Source organism: Hyperolius riggenbachi, chromosome 7 (genome assembly GCF_040937935.1).
Source record: "Hyperolius riggenbachi isolate aHypRig1 chromosome 7, aHypRig1.pri, whole genome shotgun sequence".
Lineage (NCBI taxonomy): Eukaryota > Metazoa > Chordata > Amphibia > Anura > Hyperoliidae > Hyperolius > Hyperolius riggenbachi.
The window spans coordinates 285,650,701-285,676,613 of record NC_090652.1 but is presented as its reverse complement, the minus strand read 5'-3'; the positions used below and the strand labels follow the sequence as shown (position 1 = coordinate 285,676,613).

At 43.2% G+C, this 25,913-nt stretch overlaps 1 protein-coding gene across 6 annotated transcripts in view; it reads right to left on the bottom strand.

The window, feature by feature from the left end:
• LRP1B (LDL receptor related protein 1B) overlaps window positions 1-25,913 on the bottom strand; it is a 2,031,260-nt gene that overhangs the window by 229,340 nt on the left and 1,776,007 nt on the right. For all 6 annotated transcript variants that reach the window (XM_068245873.1, XM_068245875.1, XM_068245874.1 and 3 more), the window contains 3 exons: window positions 22,684-22,872; window positions 19,114-19,262; window positions 2,678-2,771 (listed from right to left, as the gene is read on the bottom strand). In XM_068245873.1, coding sequence (XP_068101974.1) covers window positions 2,678-2,771; window positions 19,114-19,262; window positions 22,684-22,872 — 432 coding nt within the window. The remainder of the gene's footprint in view (window positions 1-2,677; window positions 2,772-19,113; window positions 19,263-22,683; window positions 22,873-25,913) is intronic.

Genomic DNA, 25,913 nt, shown 5'->3' with positions numbered 1-25,913 from the left:
GGGGATGCCGCTGCGTTCACGCCAATTGGCATGGAGCGGTCAGCAAGGAGTTAAACAAATAGGCTGTCTATTTTCATAGCTATTAGAAAAATATTGTAGGCAAGCCAGCTTGAATGCTCAATTTGTTACATCCCTTGTTAGCCTCCAATATTTTAAGAACAGAGCAGAAGTGCGATGCATGCTGGGTAATTAGCCGAAGTGTCACACTTCTTAAGTCCTGTTCAGGTTTCATTTTGCTGCCTTTTCTCTAGCAGGTAGCAGAGTGTGAAGTAGTTTGCATTCTAAACATTTTTTTCCTTTTTGCACATTTTTACGGAGCTTGGCAAGGTAGCGGCAGGTGTTAATTAGTTCAAGATGGTGAACTTCATGCCCGTACCACTTTGTGTAACAGGACAGGCTGTTATTATTCCTTGCCTCTGAATTATAGATGCGCACACTTTGAGGAGTTTGGGTACCCAGAACGAACAGACAAAAATATCATGCCGACCATAAAAATTAGACAGAAGGCACAGCACCTTTATGAGATGTACAAAGTATAAATTTAAAAAAATCCATCATAGTGATAGTTTAACAATTTTTATCTTTTTTTCCTGTAGAAAACTTTTAACCAATCACAAAAAATATTCATCAAAGCAAACCCGAAGCAAAATTAAACTTATGAGATAATTAATTGTATGTCTAGTACAGTTAAGAAATAGAACAATAGAGTTCAACGCCTTATTCAACAAAAAACTGGAATATCAATTCCTTTTGACCCCCTTTATATGGTTCTTGGTAAACCCCCTCCTGATACTCCCAAACACACGATACGATTAATCACGCATATCCTCACAGCTACACGTCTGTCAATTGCTTCCTTTTGGAAAAATATCGCTCCGCCTAACTTAAAGGGAACCAGAGAGGAACGGGGGGTGGAAAAAGATTTTATACATACCTGGGGCTTCTTCCAGCCCCATAAGCCTGAATCGCTCCCACGCCGCCGTCCTCAGCTTCCTGGATCCGCCGGTACCGGGCCCGTCACTTCCGGCGGACGCGGCCAATTGTCCGCATCACAGGGGCTCCCTCCATACATGTACGCATGCGGCTGCGCAGTTAGCGGCCACATGCGTATCAGTATGGGGAGAGAACCCGGTGATGCGGAGAATTGGCCGCGTCCGCCGGCCGACTTGCTGACTCGCGGCAATGACGGGACCCGGTGGCGGCGGTTCCAGGCAGAGGAGGACTGCGGCGTGGGAGCGATCCGTGCGTATGGGGCTGGAGGAAGCCCCAGGTATGTATATTGCATCCTCTCTGGTTCCCTTTAACAGATGTTAAACATAAGATAGAATGGACCAAAGAGATGGAACAAATGACAGCATCACTAAGAGACACTGAATCTCATTTCCATAAAGTCTGGAGCCCTTGGTCCCTAACCTCTCCCGATCTTATGCCCCCCTAATCTCCACCTAACATCTTAACTCTCTGACTATATCCATTCTCCTACATCCTATAGATGAATTTGGAATGTCCCATTTTCCAAATGCCATGTAGCCAACCCTAAACCTTTAAGCCCCTGCATTTATATACATCGACTTTTACTCCATCTGAAGGCCAATAATATACCTCTCCCTCACCCTGCATATATAGGCCTCCTCCTCATCACTCATTGATCTTTGGTGTGACCCCTTCCCTTGTTAAACCCCATTTTCAGTGTTCCTAAGGCTAACAGTGCCATTGTATTATGCGTACATATCCTTGTTTATATGTTCTCCAGAATTTCTTTGTTTCTCTCGATCTCTCCACAGGATGACCAGGACTATATATGTGCAGTTTCATTGGACAGTCATATGTTCTCTATAATCTCTTGCCATCGGAACTGTAATTGCGGTGGAACACTAAACATGAGAACAACTGACCATAGACAAATTCACAACTAGTGAACTCATTCTAGGCGCTGTTAACCTTGTACATTCTTATTATGTTTATCTAGTATCGTATATTCTTTGTCTGTTAAGAAAATCTCTTAATAAAAATTAGTAAAACAAAAAAAAAAAGAAATAGAACAATAGTAGCAAAGAAGAGTCTAATGTTGTTTTCCAGTACGGGAAGAGTTAAAACACTTCAGTTGTTATCGATGCAAAAGAGCTTCTCTGAGATATTGGACCCACTGGGTTGAATACAGTCCTGTTTTCTGAGGCACTCAAACAGCCAAGAATCCGTGAGAGACTGCTTGAGATAAGGTTTCTCTGCAGACATAGGCACCACTGGGGGTGGGCAGCCTATGTTTATTATTAGGCATTGGTAGAGGCAGGGCTCTGGGTGAGAGTGGGTTAGGTTTGGTCATAGTAAAATATTAGTATACTGTATGTTACTGATATTTTAATATATGAATTAAGTAGACTATCGGTAATTTTTCAGATATTCTATTATTGGCTATTTCCTACTCCCTTTTCATTGAGGTGCCTTTGTTAAATTTACACAAAGAGTACCATCATCCAGTTATTGTTTTTTATACTCCCCACCCCACTCCAATTGATTTTCCTTTCCATAGTGGTTAGTAAAGACAGAGAGGTACCAAGCATGGGAAACAGGAACACAGATGTCAGACAGCAGTAAAGCCCCTTTCCAAACTTTTTTTCTTGGATGTGGGCTTCAAACAAAGGCTATTTGCTGCTTGAAGATATGAAAGGTAACTTACGGCATTCCGGAGGTTCATCCGATCCATCCCCGCAGTCGTCCACCGTGTCGCACTTCCACCAGAAGGGAATGCACTTATCCGTATTACATCGAAACTAAACCAAAAACAAGACAGCGTTAACAACTGCACCGTTCAAGCTGCTATTAATGGTCATCACTGAAGACTCTTTCGTCTATTTTTAGCGGGGTCTGTAATGGGGTTTAATGTGAATCTTCTTTGTCAGCACGGAACGGTTGGAATTATCGGAGTGTTTGAAAGCCCCGACTCCTTTGATGTTCTTCACAGAGCGTTTCTCGGTGAATGTAAATGCGACAGACGTTCCATAGTTAGCTAAACCTGTTAAGAGCAAAGCTGTGACTATTTCCGCTAGTTGGATATAAATGTATCAAAACTCTGCAAAACAGTCTGCGATGTGTCCCAAATCAAACGAGCCAGATTTATTGCATGGATGTCCTGCTTATGTAAATCCTTTCATGGAAGGTATACATTTCTCGGAGTTTCGGGGAGGTGCCTTTCTAATTTGAAAGTTTGATGCCAAGAGAACTGTTAGTCGGCTGCTTGCAGAAGTAAAGACCCTGCTAAGACATTGGCACAAGCGGTTTGTTATTTAAAGGACCACTATCGCGAAAAATTTTTAAATTTAAAATACTAGTTTATAAGAAGTACTTTTATCGTAGAGTAAAATGAACTATAAATGTATTTTCTCCTATGTTGCTGTCACGTACAGTTAGCATTTAAAATCTGACAGATTTGCCAGGTTTTGGACTAGTCCACTTCCTCATAGGGGACATTTAGTAGTTCCTTCATTCTATACAGTCATCTGTAATCCCTGGATAGGATGTCTACAAAGGTGCAACTCTCCAGAAACTACAGAGAAGCTCTACTGGCTTCCAACTCTCCAGAAACTACAGAGAAGCTCTACTGTCCTCCAACTCTCCAGAAACTACAGAGAAGCTCTGCTGTCCTTCAACTCTCCAGAAACTACAGAGAAGCTCTACTAGCCTCCAACGCTCCAAAAACTACAGAGAAGATCTAGTGGCTTCCAACTCTCCAGAAACTACAGAGAAGCTCTACTGTCCTCCAACTCTCCAGAAACTACAGAGAAGCTCTACTGTTCTCCAACTCCCCACCAGAAACTACAGAGAAGCTCTACTGTCCTTCAACTCTCCAGAAACTACAGAGAAGCTCTAATAGCCTCCAACGCTCCAAAAACTACAGAGAAGCTCTAGTGGCTTCCAACTATCCAGAAACTACAGAGAAGCTCTACTGTCCTCCAACTCTCCAGAAACTACAGAGAAGCTCTACTGTCCTCCAACTCTCCAGAAACTACAGAGAAACTCTACTGTCCTCCAACTCTCCACCAGAAACTACAGAGAAGCTCTACTGTCCTCCAACTCTCCAAAAACTACAGAGAAGCTCTACTGGCTTCCAACTCACCAGAAACTACAGAGAAGCTCTACTAGCCTCCAATGCTCCAAAAACTACAGAGAAGCTCTACTGGCTTCCAACTCACCAGAAACTACAGAGAAGCTCTACTAGCCTCCAATGCTCAAAAAACTACAGAGAAGCTCTAGTGGCTTGCAACTCTCCATAAACTACAGAGAAGCTCTACTGTCCTCCAACTCTCCACTAGAAACTACAGAGAAGCTCTACTGTCCTCCAACTCTCCAAAAACTACAGAGAAGCTCTACTGGCTTCCAACTCACCAGAAACTACAGAGAAGCTCTACTAGCCTCCAATGCTCCAAAAACTACAGAGAAGCTCTACTGGCTTCCAACTCACCAGAAACTACAGAGAAGCTCGACTCGCCTCCAATGCTCCAAAAACTACAGAGAAGCTCTAGTGGCTTCCAACTCTCCAGAAACTACAGAGAAGCTCTACTGTCCTCCAACTCTTCAGAAACTACAGAGAAGCTCTACTGTCCTCCAACTCTCCACCAGAAACTACAGAGAATCTCTACTATCCTCCAACTCTCCAGAAACTACAGAGAAGCTCTACTATCCTCCAACTCTCCAGAAACTACAGAGAAGCTCTACTGTCCTCCAACTCTCCAGAAACTACAGAGACGCTCTACTGTCCTCCAACTCTCCACCAGAAACTACAGAGAATCTCTACTATCCTCCAACTCTCCAGAAACTACAGAGAAGCTCTACTGTCCTCCAACTCTTCAGAAACTACAGAGAAGCTCTACTGTCCTCCAACTCTCCACCAGAAACTACAGAAAAGCTCTACTGTCCTCCAACTCTCCACCAGAAATGACAGAGAATCTCTACTATCCTCCAACTCTCCAGAAACTACAGAGAAGCTCTACTGGCCTCCAACTGTCCAGGAACTACAGAGAAGCTCTACTGTCCTCCAACTCTCCACCAGAAACTACAGAGAAGCTCTACTGTCCTCCAACTCACCAGAAACTACAGAGAAGCTCTACTAGCCTCCAATGCTCCAAAAACTACAGAGAAGCTCTACTGGCTTCCAACTCACCAGAAACTACAGAGAAGCTCTACTAGCCTCCAATGCTCAAAAAACTACAGAGAAGCTCTAGTGGCTTGCAACTCTCCATAAACTACAGAGAAGCTCTACTGTCCTCCAACTCTCCACTAGAAACTACAGAGAAGCTCTACTGTCCTCCAACTCTCCAAAAACTACAGAGAAGCTCTACTGGCTTCCAACTCACCAGAAACTACAGAGAAGCTCTACTAGCCTCCAATGCTCCAAAAACTACAGAGAAGCTCTACTGGCTTCCAACTCACCAGAAACTACAGAGAAGCTCGACTCGCCTCCAATGCTCCAAAAACTACAGAGAAGCTCTAGTGGCTTCCAACTCTCCAGAAACTACAGAGAAGCTCTACTGTCCTCCAACTCTTCAGAAACTACAGAGAAGCTCTACTGTCCTCCAACTCTCCACCAGAAACTACAGAGAATCTCTACTATCCTCCAACTCTCCAGAAACTACAGAGAAGCTCTACTATCCTCCAACTCTCCAGAAACTACAGAGAAGCTCTACTGTCCTCCAACTCTCCAGAAACTACAGAGACGCTCTACTGTCCTCCAACTCTCCACCAGAAACTACAGAGAATCTCTACTATCCTCCAACTCTCCAGAAACTACAGAGAAGCTCTACTGTCCTCCAACTCTCCAGAAACTACAGAGACGCTCTACTGTCCTCCAACTCTCCACCAGAAACTACAGAGAATCTCTACTATCCTCCAACTCTCCAGAAACTACAGAGGAGCTCTACTGGCCTCCAACTCTCCAGGAACTACAAAGCAGAGCAGCTTCATAGTGCGACGGGGCTTGCATTTCTTTGTTAGCTAACAAACTGTTAGCTATCCATGCTGTGATCAGCTTAAGAAGCATTGAGGTACTTCTTGTGTCTGCGGGGAAGATCTTTCTGTTTCTGCCGAACAATGGATCAGATAAATTATTCCCGTTGACAACACTGAGTCCACAAAGCGCCTTCAATTATTTATTGACTTTTAATACAGGGAAAATGTTAAAACTGATGGAAAAAAAGGATTTGTTTTCGCTTTCTATTTATACATCCTAATGTGTTTTCATAGCAGTGTTAGGTACATTAGAAATTATACATTGTGATGGTGATTATTTTTCTGCCCCCCTGTACCGAGCACAATACACAAAAGGCAAATTTGTCATTTTAACAATTAACCGATTTCGGATAAAAATCAGCAATATGGCCATTTTCTGTGAGCAGCCCAAAGCAGAACAACATTTGGAAACGTGTTCTGGTTAATTATCTGGAACAGTGTGATATTTATTAAGGACAGAGCACAATAAAGAACACTTCCTTCAAGGTGCAGTGCGGACTTCACAAAGTACAAATGGTTGTTGTATTAACAATGGTTCTTCCGCCAAGGACAGACAGGGAAAGTAAATTCTAACAAAAAATACTTCAAGTGAACCTGAGGTGAAAATAAACTAATGAAATAAACAATTATATTTATCCTCCTACTCATAAAAATGACTTTGTTCTAAGTATCCCAGGGTTTTCTTTTAGATTTAAACATTTACAAAGCAGGTTAAATGTTTTACTGCCTCTAATCAGTAGCAGCCTATTAAAGAGACACTGAAGCGGAAAAAAAAATGATGATATTATGATTTGTATGTGTAGTACAGCTAAGAAATAAAACATTAAGATCAGATACATCAGTCTAATTGTTTCCAGTACAGGAAGAGTTGAGAAACTCCAGTTGTTATCTCTATGCAAACAAGCCATTAAGCTCTCAGACTAAGTTAGTCCTGGAGAGGGCTGCCTGTTATCTGACTTTTATTATCTCAACTGTAAGTAAACTGTTTACTTTTTCTCTGCCAGAGAAGAGGTCATTAGTTCACAGACTGCTCTGAAAGACTTTTGAATGCTGAGTGTTGTGTAATCTGCACATATTATAGAATGATGCAATGATAGATAAAACACTATATACCTGAAAAAAAAATATGAGAATATTTTCTTTGCTGCTAATCTTCTAGTAATTATTCATAGTACACAACCAATTCACTATATCATATTTTTTTTTTCGCTTCAGTGTCTCTTTAAGTGTCCCAGAGTTAGAAAAAAGTCAATAGTTTGTGTATTTTATCTCTCTCTCTGACCTCAGAGGTTGTATTCTGCTAGGAAAACATGTATGGCTGTAATTTGCTTATCAGTGATGTTTACTATATTATCAACAAGCTACTGACAAGACAGAAGCTGTCACTTCCAAGCCTAGAAATTAACTCTTTCAGGCAGCAAAATAAATCAAGTAAAACAGCCTGGTTATTGATATGTTTAGTTCTGTACCTAGCCATGTTTATATCATCATGTCACATATCACCTCCGGTACACTTTAAAGAGGAAGTTTACTTAAAGTAACAAACATATAAATTGATTATATATTACCATATTCATTTATAAATGATTAAGTCAGTGTTTGTCCATTGTAAAATATTTCCTTATCCCGATTTACATTCTTAAATTTAGCACAGGGATTGTGCCTTCTTTACGATTGATAAGGAAAAACACTGTGGAATGTTTTGTGTGTTCTGAAGTGAGCAGAAACAACACCTGGGGCTTGATTCACAAAGCGGTGCTAACCTAGTTAGCACGCCTAAAGACTTTGGGCGTGTTAAAGGACAACTGAAGTGAGAAGTATATGGAGACTGCCATATTTATTTCCTTTTAAACAATGCTAGTTGCCTGTCAGTCCTGCTGGTCTATTTGGCTGCGGTAGTGTCTGAATAACACCAGAAACAAGCATGCAGCTAATCTTGTCAGATCTGACAATAATGTCAGAAACACCTGATCTGCTGCATGCAGGGTCTGTATGACTAAACGTATTAGAGTCAGAAGATCAGCAGGACAGCCAGGCAACTGATATAGGAAATCAATATGGCAGCCTCCATATCCCTCTCGCTTCAGTTGCCCTTTAAGTAGGGTGCTAAAAAGGTTAGCACCGTTTTGAAAATCAGCTTGTGTGCAAAGTCCAGCACGCAAAGGCCAGTGTGCGCGAAAAGTTGCATTGTGGTGCGATGAAAACGGCGCACCCGATGCGCCTATAAGGTTGCATTTGGTGCGACCTTATAGTGCGATGTTAAGGTCGCACTTAAATAGGAACTCCAGTGAAAATAATGTAGTAAAAAAAGTGCTTCATTTTTTACCAGAATTATGTATAAATGATTTAGTCAGTGTTTGCTCATTGTAAAATCTTTCCTCTCCCCGATTTACATTCTGACATTTATCACATGGTGACATTGTTACTGTGGGCAATCGTGGTTGGGGTGTCTTGGCACCCTATGGGAAAAAAAAAGATACAGGAGACAAAAAAGGGAGCCCGATAGTGCAGTATGTCAATAGTAGGTGTGTGGAGAAATCAATTGATTGAAAGGGCTACTCACAAAGGAGGGTTGCAAGGGGCAACCGACCACAGGAAGCAGGTGGAGACCATAAACCCGACTCCACTCGGGGTGGTCCTGGACGGACCTGGTTGCGGTCGCTCTCTTAGATGAAAAAGGATGCACAAAACATTAACCGTGGTAAAACAACGGGTGTTCTGTCTCCACCCCTCGGACAAACATGTACGGGGGTATAACTATGCACAATAAGGGAAAGAGGCGCCCTGATTTGAATAAAAGCTTTTAAAACCAGTTTAAAAACGAAAAAGAAAAATGAGGTATCTTACCTCAATGACGAAATCTCTGTAAACGTACAAAAGATTTTTATTTGAGCTCAAATAAAAATCTTTTGTAAGTTTACAGAGATTTCGTCATTGAGGTAAGATACCTCATTTTTCTTTTTCGTTTTTAAACTGGTTTTAAAAGCTTTTATTCAAATCAGGGCGCCTCTTTCCCTTATTGTGCATTGTTACTGTGGGCAGGTTATGTAGCTGCTCCTGGCTGTTTTGGCTGTTAGAGACAGCTGTAAACAGCTAATTCCTGTCTGTGAACATTGTTACATTGTGGCAGTTTGCCCAGAGTACCGCGGTATTCAGAGCTTCTTGTGGGAGGGGTTTCAGCACAAAATCAGTAATACAGCGCACCCTGATGGTCTGTTTGTGAAAAGCATTATATTTCTCATGTAAAAGGGGGTATCAGCTACTGATTGGGATAAAGTTCAATTCTAGGTTGGAGTTTCTCTTTAATGCGACCTTATTGGCGCATCGGGTGCGCCGTTTTCATCACACCGCAATGCGATGTTTCGCACACACCGGCCTTTGTGCGAGCAAAGTTTTGCGCGTGGGACTTTGCTGATTATCATGACCTAACTGACTTTAGGCATGATAGAGGGCTTTTCACAGGCGTGCTAACAGTTAGCACCACTTTGTGAATCAAGCCCCTGGTCTCCCAGAGTGCACTGGGAGGAGAAAACTTTGTGACATAATAGCCTAGGCTATGGAGTAGGGTGGGGCTACAATATTCAGCTATATATAGATATAGGAAGTGTTTCTGATGCTAAAATCAGGAAAAATAACAAAGTTGGGTAGCCTAAATAATGTATTACATTCAACATTATGTCATTGTGGTACCTCTCTAAAGTACAACTTCATCTTTTCTGAAATAAACACCAATCCCCTCAGTTCAGCTCTATACCAGTGATGAGCGAAAATGCCAATACTCTTTTTGCATTAATTTTCGCAAAAATAATCTTAAATGTGATTTTCAAGCATAAATACCATTGAAAATAAGTTTTTATTCTTCACAAATTTTTGTGATATATCGTGTTTTGCGGTTTTGTGGGGTTTTTTTTTATTATTAATTTTCACAGTAAAAAAAAAAAATATAGAATCTTATCCACTTTTATCTACTTTTACTATTTTCGTGAAGATCTTCAAAAATAGCATTTTTGATGCAAAAATAACTTTGGTTGAAAATTTGCTAACAACATTGCTCTATACATTAAAAGGAGTGCATGGAAAAAGGGCACCGTGAAAAAAGGGCCCGACTTATTAACGAATTTGGCGCCAGGTGTTAACAAAATATGCTAGCGAGAACCATCGTTGTCAAGCTTTATTATTGATAATTACTGTTGCAAAAACAAACGACAAATAATAACAAATAAATATTAGTGTTAAATGTCATTACATTTTTCGTCAATACTGCTTAACCCAACCCCACCCTCACACAGAACCCTCCCCTGGTGGTGCCTAAAACTAACCACTCCCCTATTGACGCCTAACCCTAACCACCCCTGCGGTGATGCCTAACCCTAACCACCCCCGGTGGTGCCTAACCCTAACCCCCCAGTGGTGCCCAACCCTAACCACCCCCGGTGGTGCCTAACCCTAACCCCCCCAGTGGTGCCTAGCCCTAACCACCCCCCTGGTGGTGCCTAACAACCCCCACTGGTGTTACCTAAAACTAACGGCCGCCTAGGTGGTGCCTAACCCTATCCACTCCCCCTGGTGGTGCCTAACCCTAACCACTCCCTCTGGTGGTGACTAACCCTAACCACTCCCTCTGCAGAAACACCCTTTTACATATATTAACGATAATACCTTTGAAAACGTATAATCTGTACTTACTAACAAAATAATATGACAAAAACTATACAGTTGTAAACTTCTAAAATGATAACTACCTCAAAAACTATAATGTTACAATGTTATTATTATTAACGAAATGTTTCATGGTGCCCTTTTTTCTGCTTTTTTCATCGTATTAACTATACTTGCATTAAAGTCTATGGCAGCGCCTTTTTCGTCCACCCTCAGCCGGCGCCCCTTTTTCCTGCTACCATTAAGGCTTCTTGCACACCAAGACGTTGCATTAGGTGCCACGTTAAGGTCGCATAACGTGCACCTAACACAACGTATGGTGCTGCAAGAGCCGACGGTAGAGTGAGCCGCGTTAGGCGGCTCGAGTCCTATAATGTCTCCCAGAGTGGCGCTGATTGGCCAGCGGGACCACGTGATGCGGAGCGAGACACTCCGCATCACGTGGTCCCGCCGGCCAATCAGCGCCCGCCAGTGCAGTGAATATTAAGTAGCCATATGCGTGGCTACTGTAGCTGGCTCTCCCCGCCTCCTCTCCGCCCCCCACTGCGCATGTGCAAACAGTCTAACGTGGCTATAGCCGCTCCAACGCCGTAGCATGCTGCACTTTGCACAGAACGTGCAGCGTTACATGTAACGCAACGTGGGCTGTGTGAACAGCCCACTTGTGTTACATTGCTGTGCGTTGGGGGAGCGTTACAGGCGCACTAACGTGCGCCTGTAACGTCTTGGTGTGTAAGCAGCCTTAAAGGAGTAATAGCAAACATTATTTTGGCTTGCTCACCTTTTTGTTTTTTCCTGCATATAAAATACAGGCATGGCATAAGTTCCTAGCAGAAACGGGCATAGAGGGGAATTCTATACATATTCCACCTTCTGTGAATACAGAGTTTGCATTGCAAGTTATAAGTTATTGTGATTAGATTTCTGCTCTAAACATAAGATTATTATCCTTAGTAGAAATTTGCGAAAAAAAATGTTCTCTGTACTCTGTTGATAATCATGGCTTTTACTATTGCCGTTTATGATGGCAGTGAGGTAGTTTGGGGGTTAAAGTTAGGAGGGGGAAGTAAAGGTTAGGCACGGGTGTAGTTAAGTATAGGCAGGGGTGATGGATAAGCGTTAGGCACCAGGGTAGGTTAGGCAGTGGGAGGGGGAAAGGGGGGGGGGGAGTGGTTGAGGTTAGAGTGGTTAAGGTTAGGTACCAGGTGGGGTCTTAGTGTTAGGTGTAGGCAGCGTAAGGGTTCAGTGTGAGAGTTGGCAAGGGCATTATTTACATTGTCTTGCAATACTTCATGGTTATTTGAGAGGTTCTGTGCAGCCAGCCAATCACAATACAGATTCAGTCCCTTGCAAACTATGTTAACCAGGAATTGGAGAAAATGTGATCGTCGGCAAAGTAATGTATATTAATAATGGGCGGAGCCTAAGGAGCGAGGGACGCTGAACGAGCTCTAGGAGTTTTATATGCGCATTATTGCTGGAAATTTTTGAGTGCACTCCTTTTTAATACCTTTTAATAAAAAACGGTTTTACACTATGCTGGTCCCTGTTTGAGTCTTAGGGACACTGCTGCTGAAGGAGGATCATTGAAAGTATCTATGAAGCGCTACTGCTGGTCTGTGCTGGATCAGCCTTGAAGTCTGGTGAGAGGCTTTATTGAGTATATAGTGGAGGGGCACGTGGTGTCTCGTAACCTTTGGGAGCACTGGTGCTTATTTTAGCCATATTACTAGCCAACAGTATCACACTATTGCGGTTTTCTCTGCCTTATGCCCCCATGATTTGAGGATACAGGAAGATCCAGGATACATCCGGGAGATTCGTTGAATTACTGGCTGGGCCAGGAGCGCTATGAGCTGATCCTGAAAAGGCAGCTTAATATCTGGTGAGCGTTTACTGATCATCGCGCCACAGGAAGACTGCTTGCATCCTATGAGAGTCTGGAGATAGCTGACATATGGACTTTATTTTGGGACTTTTTGTTTAAGTGAATTGTAAAGGTCATAAGGGACCCATTTTTGGCTATTTTTTATTGTAGAGCGCCCTGGTTAATTTATACATTAATTTATGATTTAAAGTTACACACACTTAAAAACTAGGAGCGATCCAAAATAGATTAGCCAATCTTAAAGTGTTGTTAGATTAACTAACTGATTGAGGAGCGCACATTATAGGTAAAATTTTGAATAATGTATAATAATGCTTCTGCTTTGAGTAAAGCTAGGTTAGGTTATACTAAAATATCAGTTATGACGTGTTAATGAATTAGAGATCTTTGATTTATTTTTATTTTTTGTGTGTTTTCTTTGCAGAGCATACAACGGAAACCACAAAACCACATTTACATTGCTGCCAGCAACTCTCTCTACTATGCAATGTAATTTAGCTGGAAGTTGTAAACTGTTTGCCAGCTATTGCAAGACAGTTTTTTTAAAACCTCACAGCCAACTTTGCAGGATCATTTATGACTTACTGTGACCTCCGGGGTCAATGTCCGGAAATCAGGCTCTTAGTGTCCCTCAAAAACACATTACAAAAAGGCTATGGGAACAAACGACCCCTAAAGACCTACCCCGAGGAATCGGCAACACAACAGTCGATACGTTTTCTCAGAAATTGATTTTCCTTTTAAGCTCATGCATAAAGAAGCTCTATCAGGATGGCAACCAGATCTCGTTAATTTATTTCTGCTGAGCGTATTCTTTTTTTGGTGGGATTAGACGGAAAAATTAGCAACGCAGAAAGCTGAACACCTGAATGGAGAGGATTCTACTGTGCGGCTAAAATTATACTGGAGCTGCAAAAATTGATTTCAAGTCGTGGAACACTATATCATGGCAACAGAGAATGAAATCCCGAACTGAAAACATAAAATATTTACCCGCTTTTAATGAACTTTTACAATTTTTGCACATTAGAATGTAATAATTTTTTTTTTCTTTCTTTGTGGCGTGAAACCTAGAAGGAAGAAGACATAACTCTCCTCTTGCTAATATCATTTGCAAGTTCTTTTATTTTCCTGTAAATATTTGTATAAAGGATGTAGCAGAGATTAAATCGGTGTTGTCTTCCTGTGTTTCATTTTTTCTCTGGAAACTCTTCTTATTGATCTGACAACAAAAACAAACCTGCCTTCTCCTTGCCTCAGCTGGTGCTGCGCACAGATGCTGCATGTGTGACGTGAACAGTGGCGTAGCTAAGGAGCTATAGGCCCCGGTGCAAGTTTTACATGGGGCCCCCCAAGCCCTCTATACATAACAATTGATATGGCACACCAAAACCTGCCCAGGACAACCACAGCATCATAGATGCAAGACGGGGAAGGGGAACAGTGTGTTAAGTATTACTACTACTCAAAGTATCAATAGAAGTGATTATTACCAGCACAGGACCAATAGAGAGCTAATACTGTGATAGAGGGTAGACCCTTCGAGGCCCTTCTGGCCCAAGGGCCCCGAAGCGGTCGCTACCTCTGCACCCGCTATTGCTATGCCACTGGACGTGAATGTTCAAAGGAAAAATTTCTCTTTTGTTGATGGAAACTCAATTGCTACTCATTTCCGCTCTATGTATTCTAAGGATATTACTGGAGAACATTGCTGGAGGTGATTGCAGGCCCGGGCCACCCATGACATCAAGTGAGGTGACTTCCTCAGGAGGCGGAAGTGTGGAGGCATCACCAGGAACAAATAGGAAGTGAAGAGGCTGCCACCAGCCTTACCACCACCCGCCTCAGCTATCTTGCCGTTCGCCTGGATGCCCCCTCGTAACTACACAAGACCGCAGATCAGTGGCTACCTGCAGCACCACACAGAAAGGAGGGGAGCGTCTCCCGCAGTAGTGGCACATTACAGGAAGTACTTACTTCCTGTATGCGCCATTACCAGAGGGACAGCTCTCCTCCCTTCACTGTGAGAGGTCAGTCAGGTGTGTCATGAAAAGTAGGAAGAATCACAGACACCTGGCTACATTTCTCAGAATTCCAGAAATACAGTAGACTACATGATGTGATGTTGTGGATTTGCAATTCCCAGAAAATAGATGTGAGCAGTTTTAAAGAGGACCGTAGCCAAGAATTGAATTTCATCCCAATCCAGTAGCTGATACCCCCTTTCCCACAAGATATCTTTACCTTTTCTCAAACAGATAATCAGAGAAGTCTGTATGGCTGACAATGGTCTCTATTCACAAAGCATTACCGCATTTGGTAATGCTGAAAACAGCTGATTTTACGGATCACCTTCTCACATTCCAATTCACTAAACCCATCACTGCACAGAAAACAAACATTACCGACTAGTGAGGTAAATTACTGACTTGTGCGGTACTTGCCTTAAGAAATGTCAAGAAACTGCAATACACAAAGATTTCCGCATTAAATTTACTGGCCAAAAGTGTTCGGTAATCGGTTTCTCCAGCTCACAGCAGCCGATAACTTGCTCTCCCTATGCTGTCTCTGTGTGGTGGATTTGATGGAAAGCCTTTGCTGAGAGCCAGGCAGCCAATAGACACAGCCACACAGCCCTGCTTCTCACTCTGATTTGAAGCAATGGGTAATCCCACCCGATTACACTTCAGTGTAGCAAAGCAGAGGAAGGAAATGTTCAAGAGGCATCCCTGCATCCCTTTAGATGTGCTTATTTGTATTGTAGCATACAGAAGAGCTCCCCCTGGTGGCTGCGGCACATCCTGCCCGCTGACCTATTACATGCTGGTAAGTCACACTTATTGAGAAGGGCTTAGTGAATTGAGGCATGTTTGTACTGCAAATTACCGAACTTCTGCCTCATGAGGGAAAACTGTAGTGAATTTGGAAAACACAAGTGTAAAATACAATACAAGACAATTATTTACCGACCTGCGTCTTGTGAATAGAGCTTATTGTGGTGAAACCCCTCCAAAAATGTGATGTCATGACCATGGTCCTGACATTTTGCTGTCTGTGAACCTCTTTGCATTGTGGGAAATAACGTCTGTTTCCAAATGCCAAGCAAGCGGTATCTCCCTCTGCGCATAGAACTCTCAGTAACGAACATTCGTACAGATCACCTGGCAGAACTAAAGATGTCACCACCAGGGATACATTTCAGAATGTAAATCAGGGAGAGGAAAGATTTTACAATGTACAAACACTGACTAAATTATCTATAAATGAATATTGCAAAAAATAGGCAATTTTATTCATTTTGTTATTTTCACCACAGCTCCTCTTTATGACCAAATCTCTGCTCAAAGGAAATTGATGGCTGGAGAGGTCTAATGTTAAATTAATGATGACGGTTTAACTTACCTGAGGCTCCTCCCAGCCCCCTGAAGTCCTCCTGCTCCCTCACCGTCATTCTGCGCTGCTCTGAGAAGCAACAGTGTCCTTCTGACAGCTACATGTGTGACCCGGGGCCTTGCACCTCCCTAATGAGGCTCCCATGGCCGCGAGCGCTCTGCCCCTGCTCAGTAGCCCGCAACTTGCTTAGTCACCCAGCTTTCAGAAGGGCATTTTTTATTCACTTTAGGCACCCTTTAAATCTGTATTAAAAGGTGCACAAAGCATTTTTCAAAATTAAAATGTAAAGTACCCTGAACCCATGTAAAATCTATTAAGCTGAGCCGTTTGTTGGGCTCGGTTGCCTGTGTAGAAATGTCCTGGTACTGCTCATTGTCTTCAGGGTCCCCCAGTACCCGTCTCTTGTAGCTCCTTCCAGGTCCTCTGAGAGGTGCAAAGCCATTCTGAAGTAAGCAGGTGCAAGTTTTACGTTTTCTCTGTGCTTGTGCAGTTGTTCAGAACTTGCGTCTGTGCAGTTCCTGTTCACGTGCCATTGCTAAGGGTAGCCAGGGCCGGGCCGAGGCAGAGGCGAGAGAGGCTCCAGCCTCAGGGCGTAGTGTAGGAGGGGGTGCACAACTCACTCAGCTATCATTCCTCTATTGTGTTTGAAGCAGAGAGAAATAAGAAAAGTGGATACATGGCAGTGACTGCAAGCCAGATAACTACAGATTAAGGTGTTGGGGTCCTGGGGCACCTCTTAGTCTAATTGCAATCAGTGCATGACAGCTGCAGTGGGAGGGATGGAGGGGCTGGAGGGATGGAGGGGCTGGAGGGATGGAGGGGCGCACTTTGGTGTCTCAGCCTTGGGTGCTGGAGGATCTTGTCCCAGCTCTGAGGGTAGCTTCCCGTTTTTTCATATTATGCTAGAGGATTCCATCAAATATGAAGACGGTCTGAGACCGGGGGTGGAGGGGATCAAGGAGGGGGCGAGCAATGCCAGGACACTTCTACAAAGGTAATCTAGCCCTGAAGCCATAAGCTTCAATCATCTTTTTTAGTCCCCAGTTCGCGGGTACTTTAATTTCCAGAGGCAATATTAATCAATATGATTGCTTTCAGAATCTCTTGTTTAGCTTTGACTTTTGTTGGACTTTAACCATTTTTTTTTAAGCAATTACTAGTAAGTGCTTTAAACGCAAGATAAAGGAGGCCTTTAATATCTTTTTTTACAACTGCAACTGTTTACTACTTTTTTTTTTACTAGGTAATCCAAAAACATGCTGCCTCTATGTATGAATATTGTATACTACAAACCCCTCCCCCCCCCTCTTCCCCGTTCTTTTAGATTGTAAGCTGGCAAGGGCAGGGCTCTCTCCCCCTTTTGTGTCCTGGAATTTGTTACACATTTTACTCATGTTACTTTTTGTCACTTTAGTTACCAGTTCTGCATTCAGTACCAATCAGTATTAGGCCTGGATTCCACTAGCAGTACGTTTCTGAGCCATTTCAAAGCGCTTGTAATTTGAAAAGCTATTGCTAATGTAATGCTATGTGTGCGATTCCACTTGAGGCCGCCTTCACACTGCAGATTGGCGACAGCGGTGCGGCCCTTGGGCTGCGAAGCACTGCCCCAAAAAAATTAGTATGCAGTAATCCTTGTCTGTCAGCCGGCCAAGCAGGAAGTGACGATCACTTCCTGTGGCCGATGCAATCACGTGCGCAGAAGCGTATTGCAAAAAATACGCTTCGCGCATGCACCACACGTGAAACTGTGGCGGGTTTTCATACTGACACGCGTCGCCATAGTCTTACATTACTTCGAGTCTGCCTTCTGGTTACAAGTTGATGCAGAACCGTGCGGTAACGTAGAGATTCTGAGTGTCAGGGACGCATCAAAAACGTCACTTGCGTCGCATTGCACTGTACTTCGTCAGTATGAAAGTCTCCATAGACTTTCACTGCCCTGGGGTGGGGTGAAATAACAACCTCGCCCCAGTGTGAAAGGGTCCTGTGCAACAGGGCTGGATTTACCATAAGGCACTTTAGGCTAGTGCCTACAGGCGCCCGATGATGGAACGGTGGCTCACTCCCTCCCCTAGTGCCTCCTTCCTTCCCTGAGCAGAGTCCAGTGCAGAGTATAAATGAGAGGTTACTCACTCTGCTCTCTGAATTCCAGTGACAAGATTTTCCTATAAGTCATGGGCACCTCTAGCTACTTACTACTGAGGGGTACCTCTGGCTACCTAATGCTATGGGGAGCCTGAAGCTACCTATGATGATCAAGGGTAGGGTCGGACTGGGACACTAAGGGCCCACCAGGAAAGTTTCAGCCTGCCCCCACCCCCAGCCCCCCCCCCCCCCCCACACACACACACACGCACGTGACACGGGATCGTCCCCCACCGTTTTGAGCTCACTCACGCATGTACTACAGAAATTTTGCACTATATACATACATCAGTTGTTAGGAGTCATTAGAATATGGTAGGGAATAGAGTGTGAGCACTTCTGAGGAGAGTCCATAACAGGGAGACCGACACATGCGGCGTGCGCAGCATACACAAAATAAGTAGTGGTGCTATTGACAGAGAGTAGGTCTGACCAGATAAACTTTAGATAAAATAATCAAGTAATTAGTAGTAGTAAGTAGTCAAATGCCGCTAAATAAAAATATTAAGTAGTCACACACCTCCAGCCTATTATTATATAGGATAATAATAATAATAATATTGTTAAACACTGATAGTGTAGTAACCGTGTTACTCTCGAATGTTCACATAAAAAAATGGCATTTTCAATTTCGGGAAAATTTTCGTGAAAAAATGCATTCTATTTTTGCTATATAGTAAAACTTTACAGAAATCAGAAAAATCATTATTTTTATAGCACAACCGTGTAAAAACATTTATTTTTAGCGTGGGAATTTGTAAAAAATCACAAACTCATTACAAAACAGTTTTTCTAAATTGTTTCAATACAAAATGGCATTTTCCCTCGAAAGTCAAATATAACATTTGAAAAAGAATGTTTGTCATTTTTGCTTATCATTGGTAATAATTGTAGAAAATGCTGAAAACAGCTTGCATTCCCTTTCAGAGAAGTTGAAAGCATAAACACACCCACACAAAATAAAAAAGAGAAAGAACATAAATAACAACATGGATAGCAGTAGCTCTTTCCTCGGCACGTACCTGGCTAGCGGTGCAGTTGGACAAGCAGGTCTTGTTATCCTCGGCGAGGTAGAAATTAGTGGGGCAGGCACAGGTGTGCGACTTGTAGGGCGATAGGAGACATAAGTGGCTGCAGTCCCCGTTGTTAATTTTACAAGGGTGGTCAGGCACTAAAAAGACAATGGTGCAATAGATCACTTTTCAGCGTCTATAAAGTTAATTGAATTCTTTAATAAGGCTGTTTAAACAGAAGAGGGGCCCAATAAAGTATTACGCGGAGCACATTATGACAAGGACATGTATCTGGTCATTAATAAAAATGGTAACTATGATCTGGCGATAACGGAACGTCACTCTCGCACTACATAAAAAGCCAATTCGAGAAGCTGTCCGGCGAAACCAGCCGCATACAGATGAGCCTTACCTGCTCGCTGCTTAAGCCGGGACATGAAAGATTACTGCCAGGCTACAGATTACTACACAACCCAATCCATTCATATTTAAGCTCTTAATTAAAGTGTCCAACGGCGGGCGAGAGTGTTCCTGTATTGTTTTCTTCCACGGTATCGCCATGTACCAGTGTGAATTCACAAGCTCAACATATGCCTTCATTCATCAACAGACTGGCAGTGGAAAATAATTAAACCAGTAGTGTAGGAGAGGAGGTGGTGATAAAGGCACAAGCGACCGTTCAAAGGTGGAGGGAAATTTGGGCATCGGGGGCCATAGGTGCCAATACAATTGCAGCTTTAAAGAGCCATACTATCTCAGAAAAAAAAACACATATATAAGTAGATAAATACTTGCTCTACTTCCATAACAGATGTATTGCACTGTCCACATTTTGATTTTAGTGATTTTTCTATAGTAAAAGAAAAAAATCCTTCTGAAGGCCCCGTTCACACCTAAAATCGCAAAACGCTAGCGATTACCGCTAGCATTTTGTGGGAGTGAGTTTTCTGCGATTAACATGGAAAAATCACTGGACACTGTAGCGTTTTGGGAGCAAACGCGATTAGCGGTTCTATACATGCTAATCGTGATCGCTCAAGAATCAACGCCAAAACGCTGCATGTAACGAGTTTGCGATTATCGCTAATCACAAAATGCACCCAATCACGGCAGTGAGAACACTGCCATAGCAAACCATGTGTTAAGCGGTTTTAGAAGCCGCTAGCGGTTTGCGGTGAGTGGTAATCGCGCGATTCCCGCTCGAGTGTGAATGAGCCCTGACTGTCTATCTTGAAGACAATCCTGACATAATTTCCTCCCTTACTCTGTCTGTTTTTGCATTGGCCGCCCTCCTTCCAGTCTTCAGACACTCCCACCCAGCTCTGCAGTAGAAAGTGCATTGAGAAATATTGGCCAATCTGAGAGGAGGAGAGTTGTGGGAGGGAAAAACAGGAGTTAAAGGAGAACTGTAGTGAGAGGTATATGGAGGCTGCCATATTTATTTCCTTTTAAGCAATACCAGTTGCCTGGCTATTCAGCTAATCCTCTGCCTCTAATACTTTCAGCCATAGGCCCTGAACAAGCATGCAGCAGATCAGGTGTTTCTGACAAATTTAGACAGATATGACAAGATTAGCTGCATGCTGGTTTCTGGTGTGATTCAGACACTTCTTTAGGCAAATAGACCATCAGGGCTGCCAGGCAACTAGTATTGCTTAAAAGGAAATAAATATGGCAGCCTCCATATCCCTCTCACTACAGTTCTCCTTTAAGTCTGAGAGGAAAGTAAAGAAGAAAAAAAGAAAACACAGCATGCCCTGCAACTTCCTTTGTGCGGCAGATGTCCCAAATAAGAGCCAGGGAAACTGGGGAATGATCTTTTATGGACAAGAACAGTAAGAGTGATTTTTAACTTTTGGATTGCCTGGTTAGCATCCTTATTACTTGTTTACCAGATAAAAATAAAGAATTGATTTTTGATTTTATGCCTGATAGTTACACTTTAAGAGGAAAAGTGGGTGCCTTAGGTGCTCAATAGCGGGTGCCAGGGCAACCTGTGATGCAAACTGTGGCTAAAAACATTTGCACCCACTAGTCTATTTGTAGCCACAAATGTAGCAGCAGTTTGCATTGTGGGTGGGTACAGCACTCGCTACTTTATCAGGCACCACTGGTGCCCAGATTTCCCCTTCGAGCCAAAATGTGTATGGTGGTGCCCAAACGTTCCCTTTGCAACAAAGGAAGCGTGTATTTCGGCTCGTTTGTGGTGGGGTGGGGGGCGGTGGTTAAGGTTAGGCATGTGTGCTGGCACTCTGGGGTAAAAGGGGAGGAGGCCCAGAGTCGTGACAGGTGAGATTTTACACCAGATGGGCACTGGGGAGGGGGACATTTACACTTCGGGCAGGTAGACGGGTGGCAGAGACACCTGAAATCTCTCAGGAATCAGCCTTAAGGTGGCCACAAACAGTCCAATTTCTAGCGAAAAATCGTTCGAGCGATCAGAATTTCTGATCGGAAGAAAAATTGTTCACTACACCATCAACGAACCAATCTTTGCTTACTATCTATTGTGGGCAGCACGGTGGCGTAGTGGTTAGAACTCTCGCCTTGCAGCGCTGGGTCTCCGGCTCGAATCCCAGCCAGGGCACCATCTGCAAGGAGTGTGTATGTTCTCCCCGTGTCTGTGTGGGTTTCCTCTGGGTACTCCGGTTTCCTCCCACATCCCAAAAACATACAGATAAGTTAATTGGCTTCCCCCTAAATTGGCCCTAGACTACAGTACTTACACTACATAATACATACATAAACATATGATAATAGTAGGGATTAGATTGTGAGCTCCTTTGAGGGACAGTTAGTGACAATACAATATATATATATATATATATATATATATATATATATATATATATATATATATATATATATATATATATATATATATACTATCACAAACAACAAAAAAATCCAAATTTTGGTTTGCCAAAAAGCTAATTAGACGACTATTCTTATAATCATTCATAATCAATTGCGCCCATCATCTGAGATTATTTACAACCAATCCGATCAGAATTTATGATCGCTCAAATGATTTTTTGCTAGAAATTGGACTATTAGTGGCCACTTTTAGGTATATGGGCAGGCAACAGATCTCTCTTCAATCAGAGAGAGATCTTTCTCTTAGTCAATCTTCCCATACATTTCTAAATGTACGGACACCCTTATATGTAAAGTCAACTGTAGATACGATTGTTTTCAAAACAAGGCAAAGAGGGTGACTTGTGTGGCAGCTACACTGTTTCTGAGAAGTAGACTGTTTTTTGTTTATTTTTGTACTCTAAACTGTCAATGACCTTTCAATGACTGAACAAGATATGAAGTATACATGAAATGGCTGTTTCTGTAAGTACTTTGACATGGGGAAAATTTTATTTTTGCATACATGACATTACTTTGGACGAAATCATGCAGGCCAACTTCATGGCTAATAAGGAGCTGGGAGACATGATCTTGTTGTAACTTATGGAGACTGTAATTCTTTTTTTAAAATGATGAATTCATGCGTGGACCTTATTGTAAGAAATCTGAAATGGAACTAAAATCATGAATGACATAATATGCCGAATGACTGATATTTACCATCAGGCTGTCTGTAGATATGGTAGACTTCGATATCAGCTATGGCATGCCAAGAGTTAAGCAATAAGGTCCTGTCTGCTCCTGAGGTCTTGTGTGCCCGGCTCAGAGACTTGGCTTTCCCATCTGTCCAGTAGATGTAGTCTTCAAATAACGTTAGGGCAATCACGCCTTGGATATCTTGGTTGGGCACTGTAATCAGAGATGACAAGATTAATGTGTGTTGCTGGAAGGAAGCCAACTCAAATATTTAATATGGAACAGTCAAGACACAAGTGTAGCATAACTTCTGATGAATAATTACAGTGACAGGCTGTCAGGCGGCATCCCTGCTTTATTGCTGCTGGAGAGATTGGAAGCACAAGATCATCATCGCTGAGGGTTCGCCGGACCCACAACTAGGAGGAAACCACCCGACTCCAGTCCACAAGTTGTCTACGTAAAATGTAACGGGCAAACGAAACGGGGTGACAAATATTTATCTGATAAATCTTAAAGTGAACCTCCAGACTAAAAATCAACTCAGCAGCACTGAAAAGGCCTGGTGTTTCTTTAACAGTTTCACAGCATCAGAACTTTGTTTCTCTTATCCAAGCCTCATTTTTAGCTGCACAGAAGAAAACTGCCCGGGCATTTTTCCCCTGATGCTGTGCAAAGCATGATGGGATTTCTGATGTTGTTGCTCTGGTTCTGCTGTTTTGGTGCAAAAAAAAATTCTTACATTTTGAATTTGACATTTGAAGCCTAGCAGGGGCAGCTGGGAGGGGTGTTCAGGACACAGGACAGTTGGAACTGTGTCTCCTGCTCCCTGTCACCGCCTTTCAACCAAAAATATGGCTGCCCCCATGACACAGATGGCAGCCCCCATGAATCACAAACATTTGCCTTTTCTTTTAAAACAGGGTGGGTAAGAGATTATTATTACTTATCTATTCTAATTAACATAACTAATTTAACTTGATGACAGTATGTTTGTTTAGGCTGAAGTTCCCCTTTAAAGTGGACCTGAGCTCTTGCACAGGACAGGAGGAAAACATAGAGAAATGTACCCTGTATGTATTTAGAGAGTTTAGCTGTCTAATTCTCCCTCATTTGCGTCTAATCACAAGTTGTAATTTGGTCACTCAGCTGTGTCAGCTGACTGCCATGGCAAAGCAGCTAATTTGTAAACACAGGATGTTAACAATATGTCTGCGTCCCTATAAGCAGGAAGTAGACACACTGCAGATTTATCGCAGGTTTTGTGTCAGCTGTAACAGAAATGTTTTTCTTTAAATGTTATTATGCTGCTGCTCATCTTTTAGAGCAGAGAGGAAGTTCTGAGCTGAGGTCTGCTTTAAGCCACCTACTGAAGTATAATTGTCCCGGTAATAGAAGTGAAATTGTTGGCACTGCAGTTCATGCAGGGGATGAGAGAGGAGGGGAAGGCTGGCTGTGTGTTACAAGTCATATGCCTGCCAGCATCGTAAGCATGCTCAGACCCAAATGCAAGTACGATGCAGTAGAAGGAGGAGACGACCGGCACTGCTAAACAGGTGCTTTATTCACAAATAGGCATCCAAGGTGACAGGCTATAACATTGCATGGCAAAAAAGGTGACATACCGTGAGGTGTGCAGGTGCCGGGCGAAGACGTGAGCCTGGCAGCCGGTTCGCACCGAGGCACTCCTACGGAGGCTACCCTAGAAGCCTCCTTCTAGTGAAGTTAAATTGTGTCTCTGGTCACAGAAAGGAGATTGTTCAGCTTTCACCGTGGTCACACTGATATCCAATAGCATATGATTATAGATAGTGTGTTTTAAATCAGATTCTGCAATCATTGCATGACATGTGCTGCAGACCTTTCTTATAAGATGTTCTCTGACACCCAATTACAGTTTGCATAACTGCTTAAAGAGCAGGTCAGAAAGCCCCCCTCCCTACAACTCCCCTTGTCGGAGCAGGTCAGAAAGCCCCCCTCCCTACAACTACCCTAATCAGAACAAGTCAGGCAGTCCTCCTCCCTACAACTCCCCTTATCAGAACAGTTCAGAAAGTCCTCCTCCCTACAACCCCCCTTATCAGAGCAGGTCAGAAAGTTCTCCTCCCTACAACTACCCTTATCAGATCAGGTCAGAAAGTCCTCCTCCCTACAACTACCCTTATCAGAGCAGGTCAGAAAGCCCTCCTCCCTACAGCTCCCCTAATCAGAGCAAGTCAGAAAGCCCTCCTCCCTACAGCTCCCCTAATCAGAGCAAGTCAGAAAGCCCTCCTCCCTACAACTACCCTTATCAGAGCAGGTCAGAAAGCCCTCTTCCCTACAACTCCCCTTATCAGAGCAGGTCAGAATCATAAAGTCCTCCTCCATACAGCTTCCCTTATCAGAGCAGGTCAGAAAGCCCTTCTCCCTACAGCTCCACTTATCAGAGCAGGTCAGAAACCCCTCCTCCCTACAGCGCCCCTTATTAGAGCAGGTCAGAAAGCCCTCTTTCCTACAACTCCCCTTATCAGAGCAGGTCAGAATCATAAAGTCCTCCTCCCTACAGCTCCCCTTATCAGAGCAGGTCAGAAAGCCCTCCTCCCTACAGCTCCCCTTATCAGAGCAGGTCAGAAAGCCCTCCTCCCTACAGCTCCCCTTATCAGAGCAGGTCAGAAACTCCTCCTCCCTACAGGACCCCTTATCAGAGCAGGTCAGAAAGCCCTCTTCCCTACAACTCCCCTTATCAGAGCACGTCAGAATCATAAAGTCCTCCTCCCTACAGCTCCCCTTATCAGACCAGGTAAGAAAGCCCCCCCCCTCAGCTCCCCTTATCAGAGCAGGTCAGAAAGCCCCCGTCACTACAGCTCCCCTAATCAGAGCAGGTCAGAAAGCCCTCCTCCCTACAACTCCCCTTACCAGAGCAGGTCAGAAAGCCCTCCTCCCTACAACTCCCCCTATCCTTAGCATGTGATTTTGTTTACATAGCCCCTTCAGTATAAGATAAAACATTGGACAGTTCTTTCTCCCATCACCTATGTGGGGAAACCCTAAATTAAAGGTAGAGTAAAAAATCAACTCACAGAGCTGGATGATAATAACGTATGTTCCATGTACATAATTTCAGTTTTGGTAGCAGGCCGTCAGGACTAATAACAAACACTCTAGGGTCTGCAAAATGGTGATGCAATATGATGTCACCTACATGAGGTCATATGAGGGCCTGAAATTGTATAAGTTTGGTAAGGAAGCAAGGTTTTTACTGGTTAATTTGATTA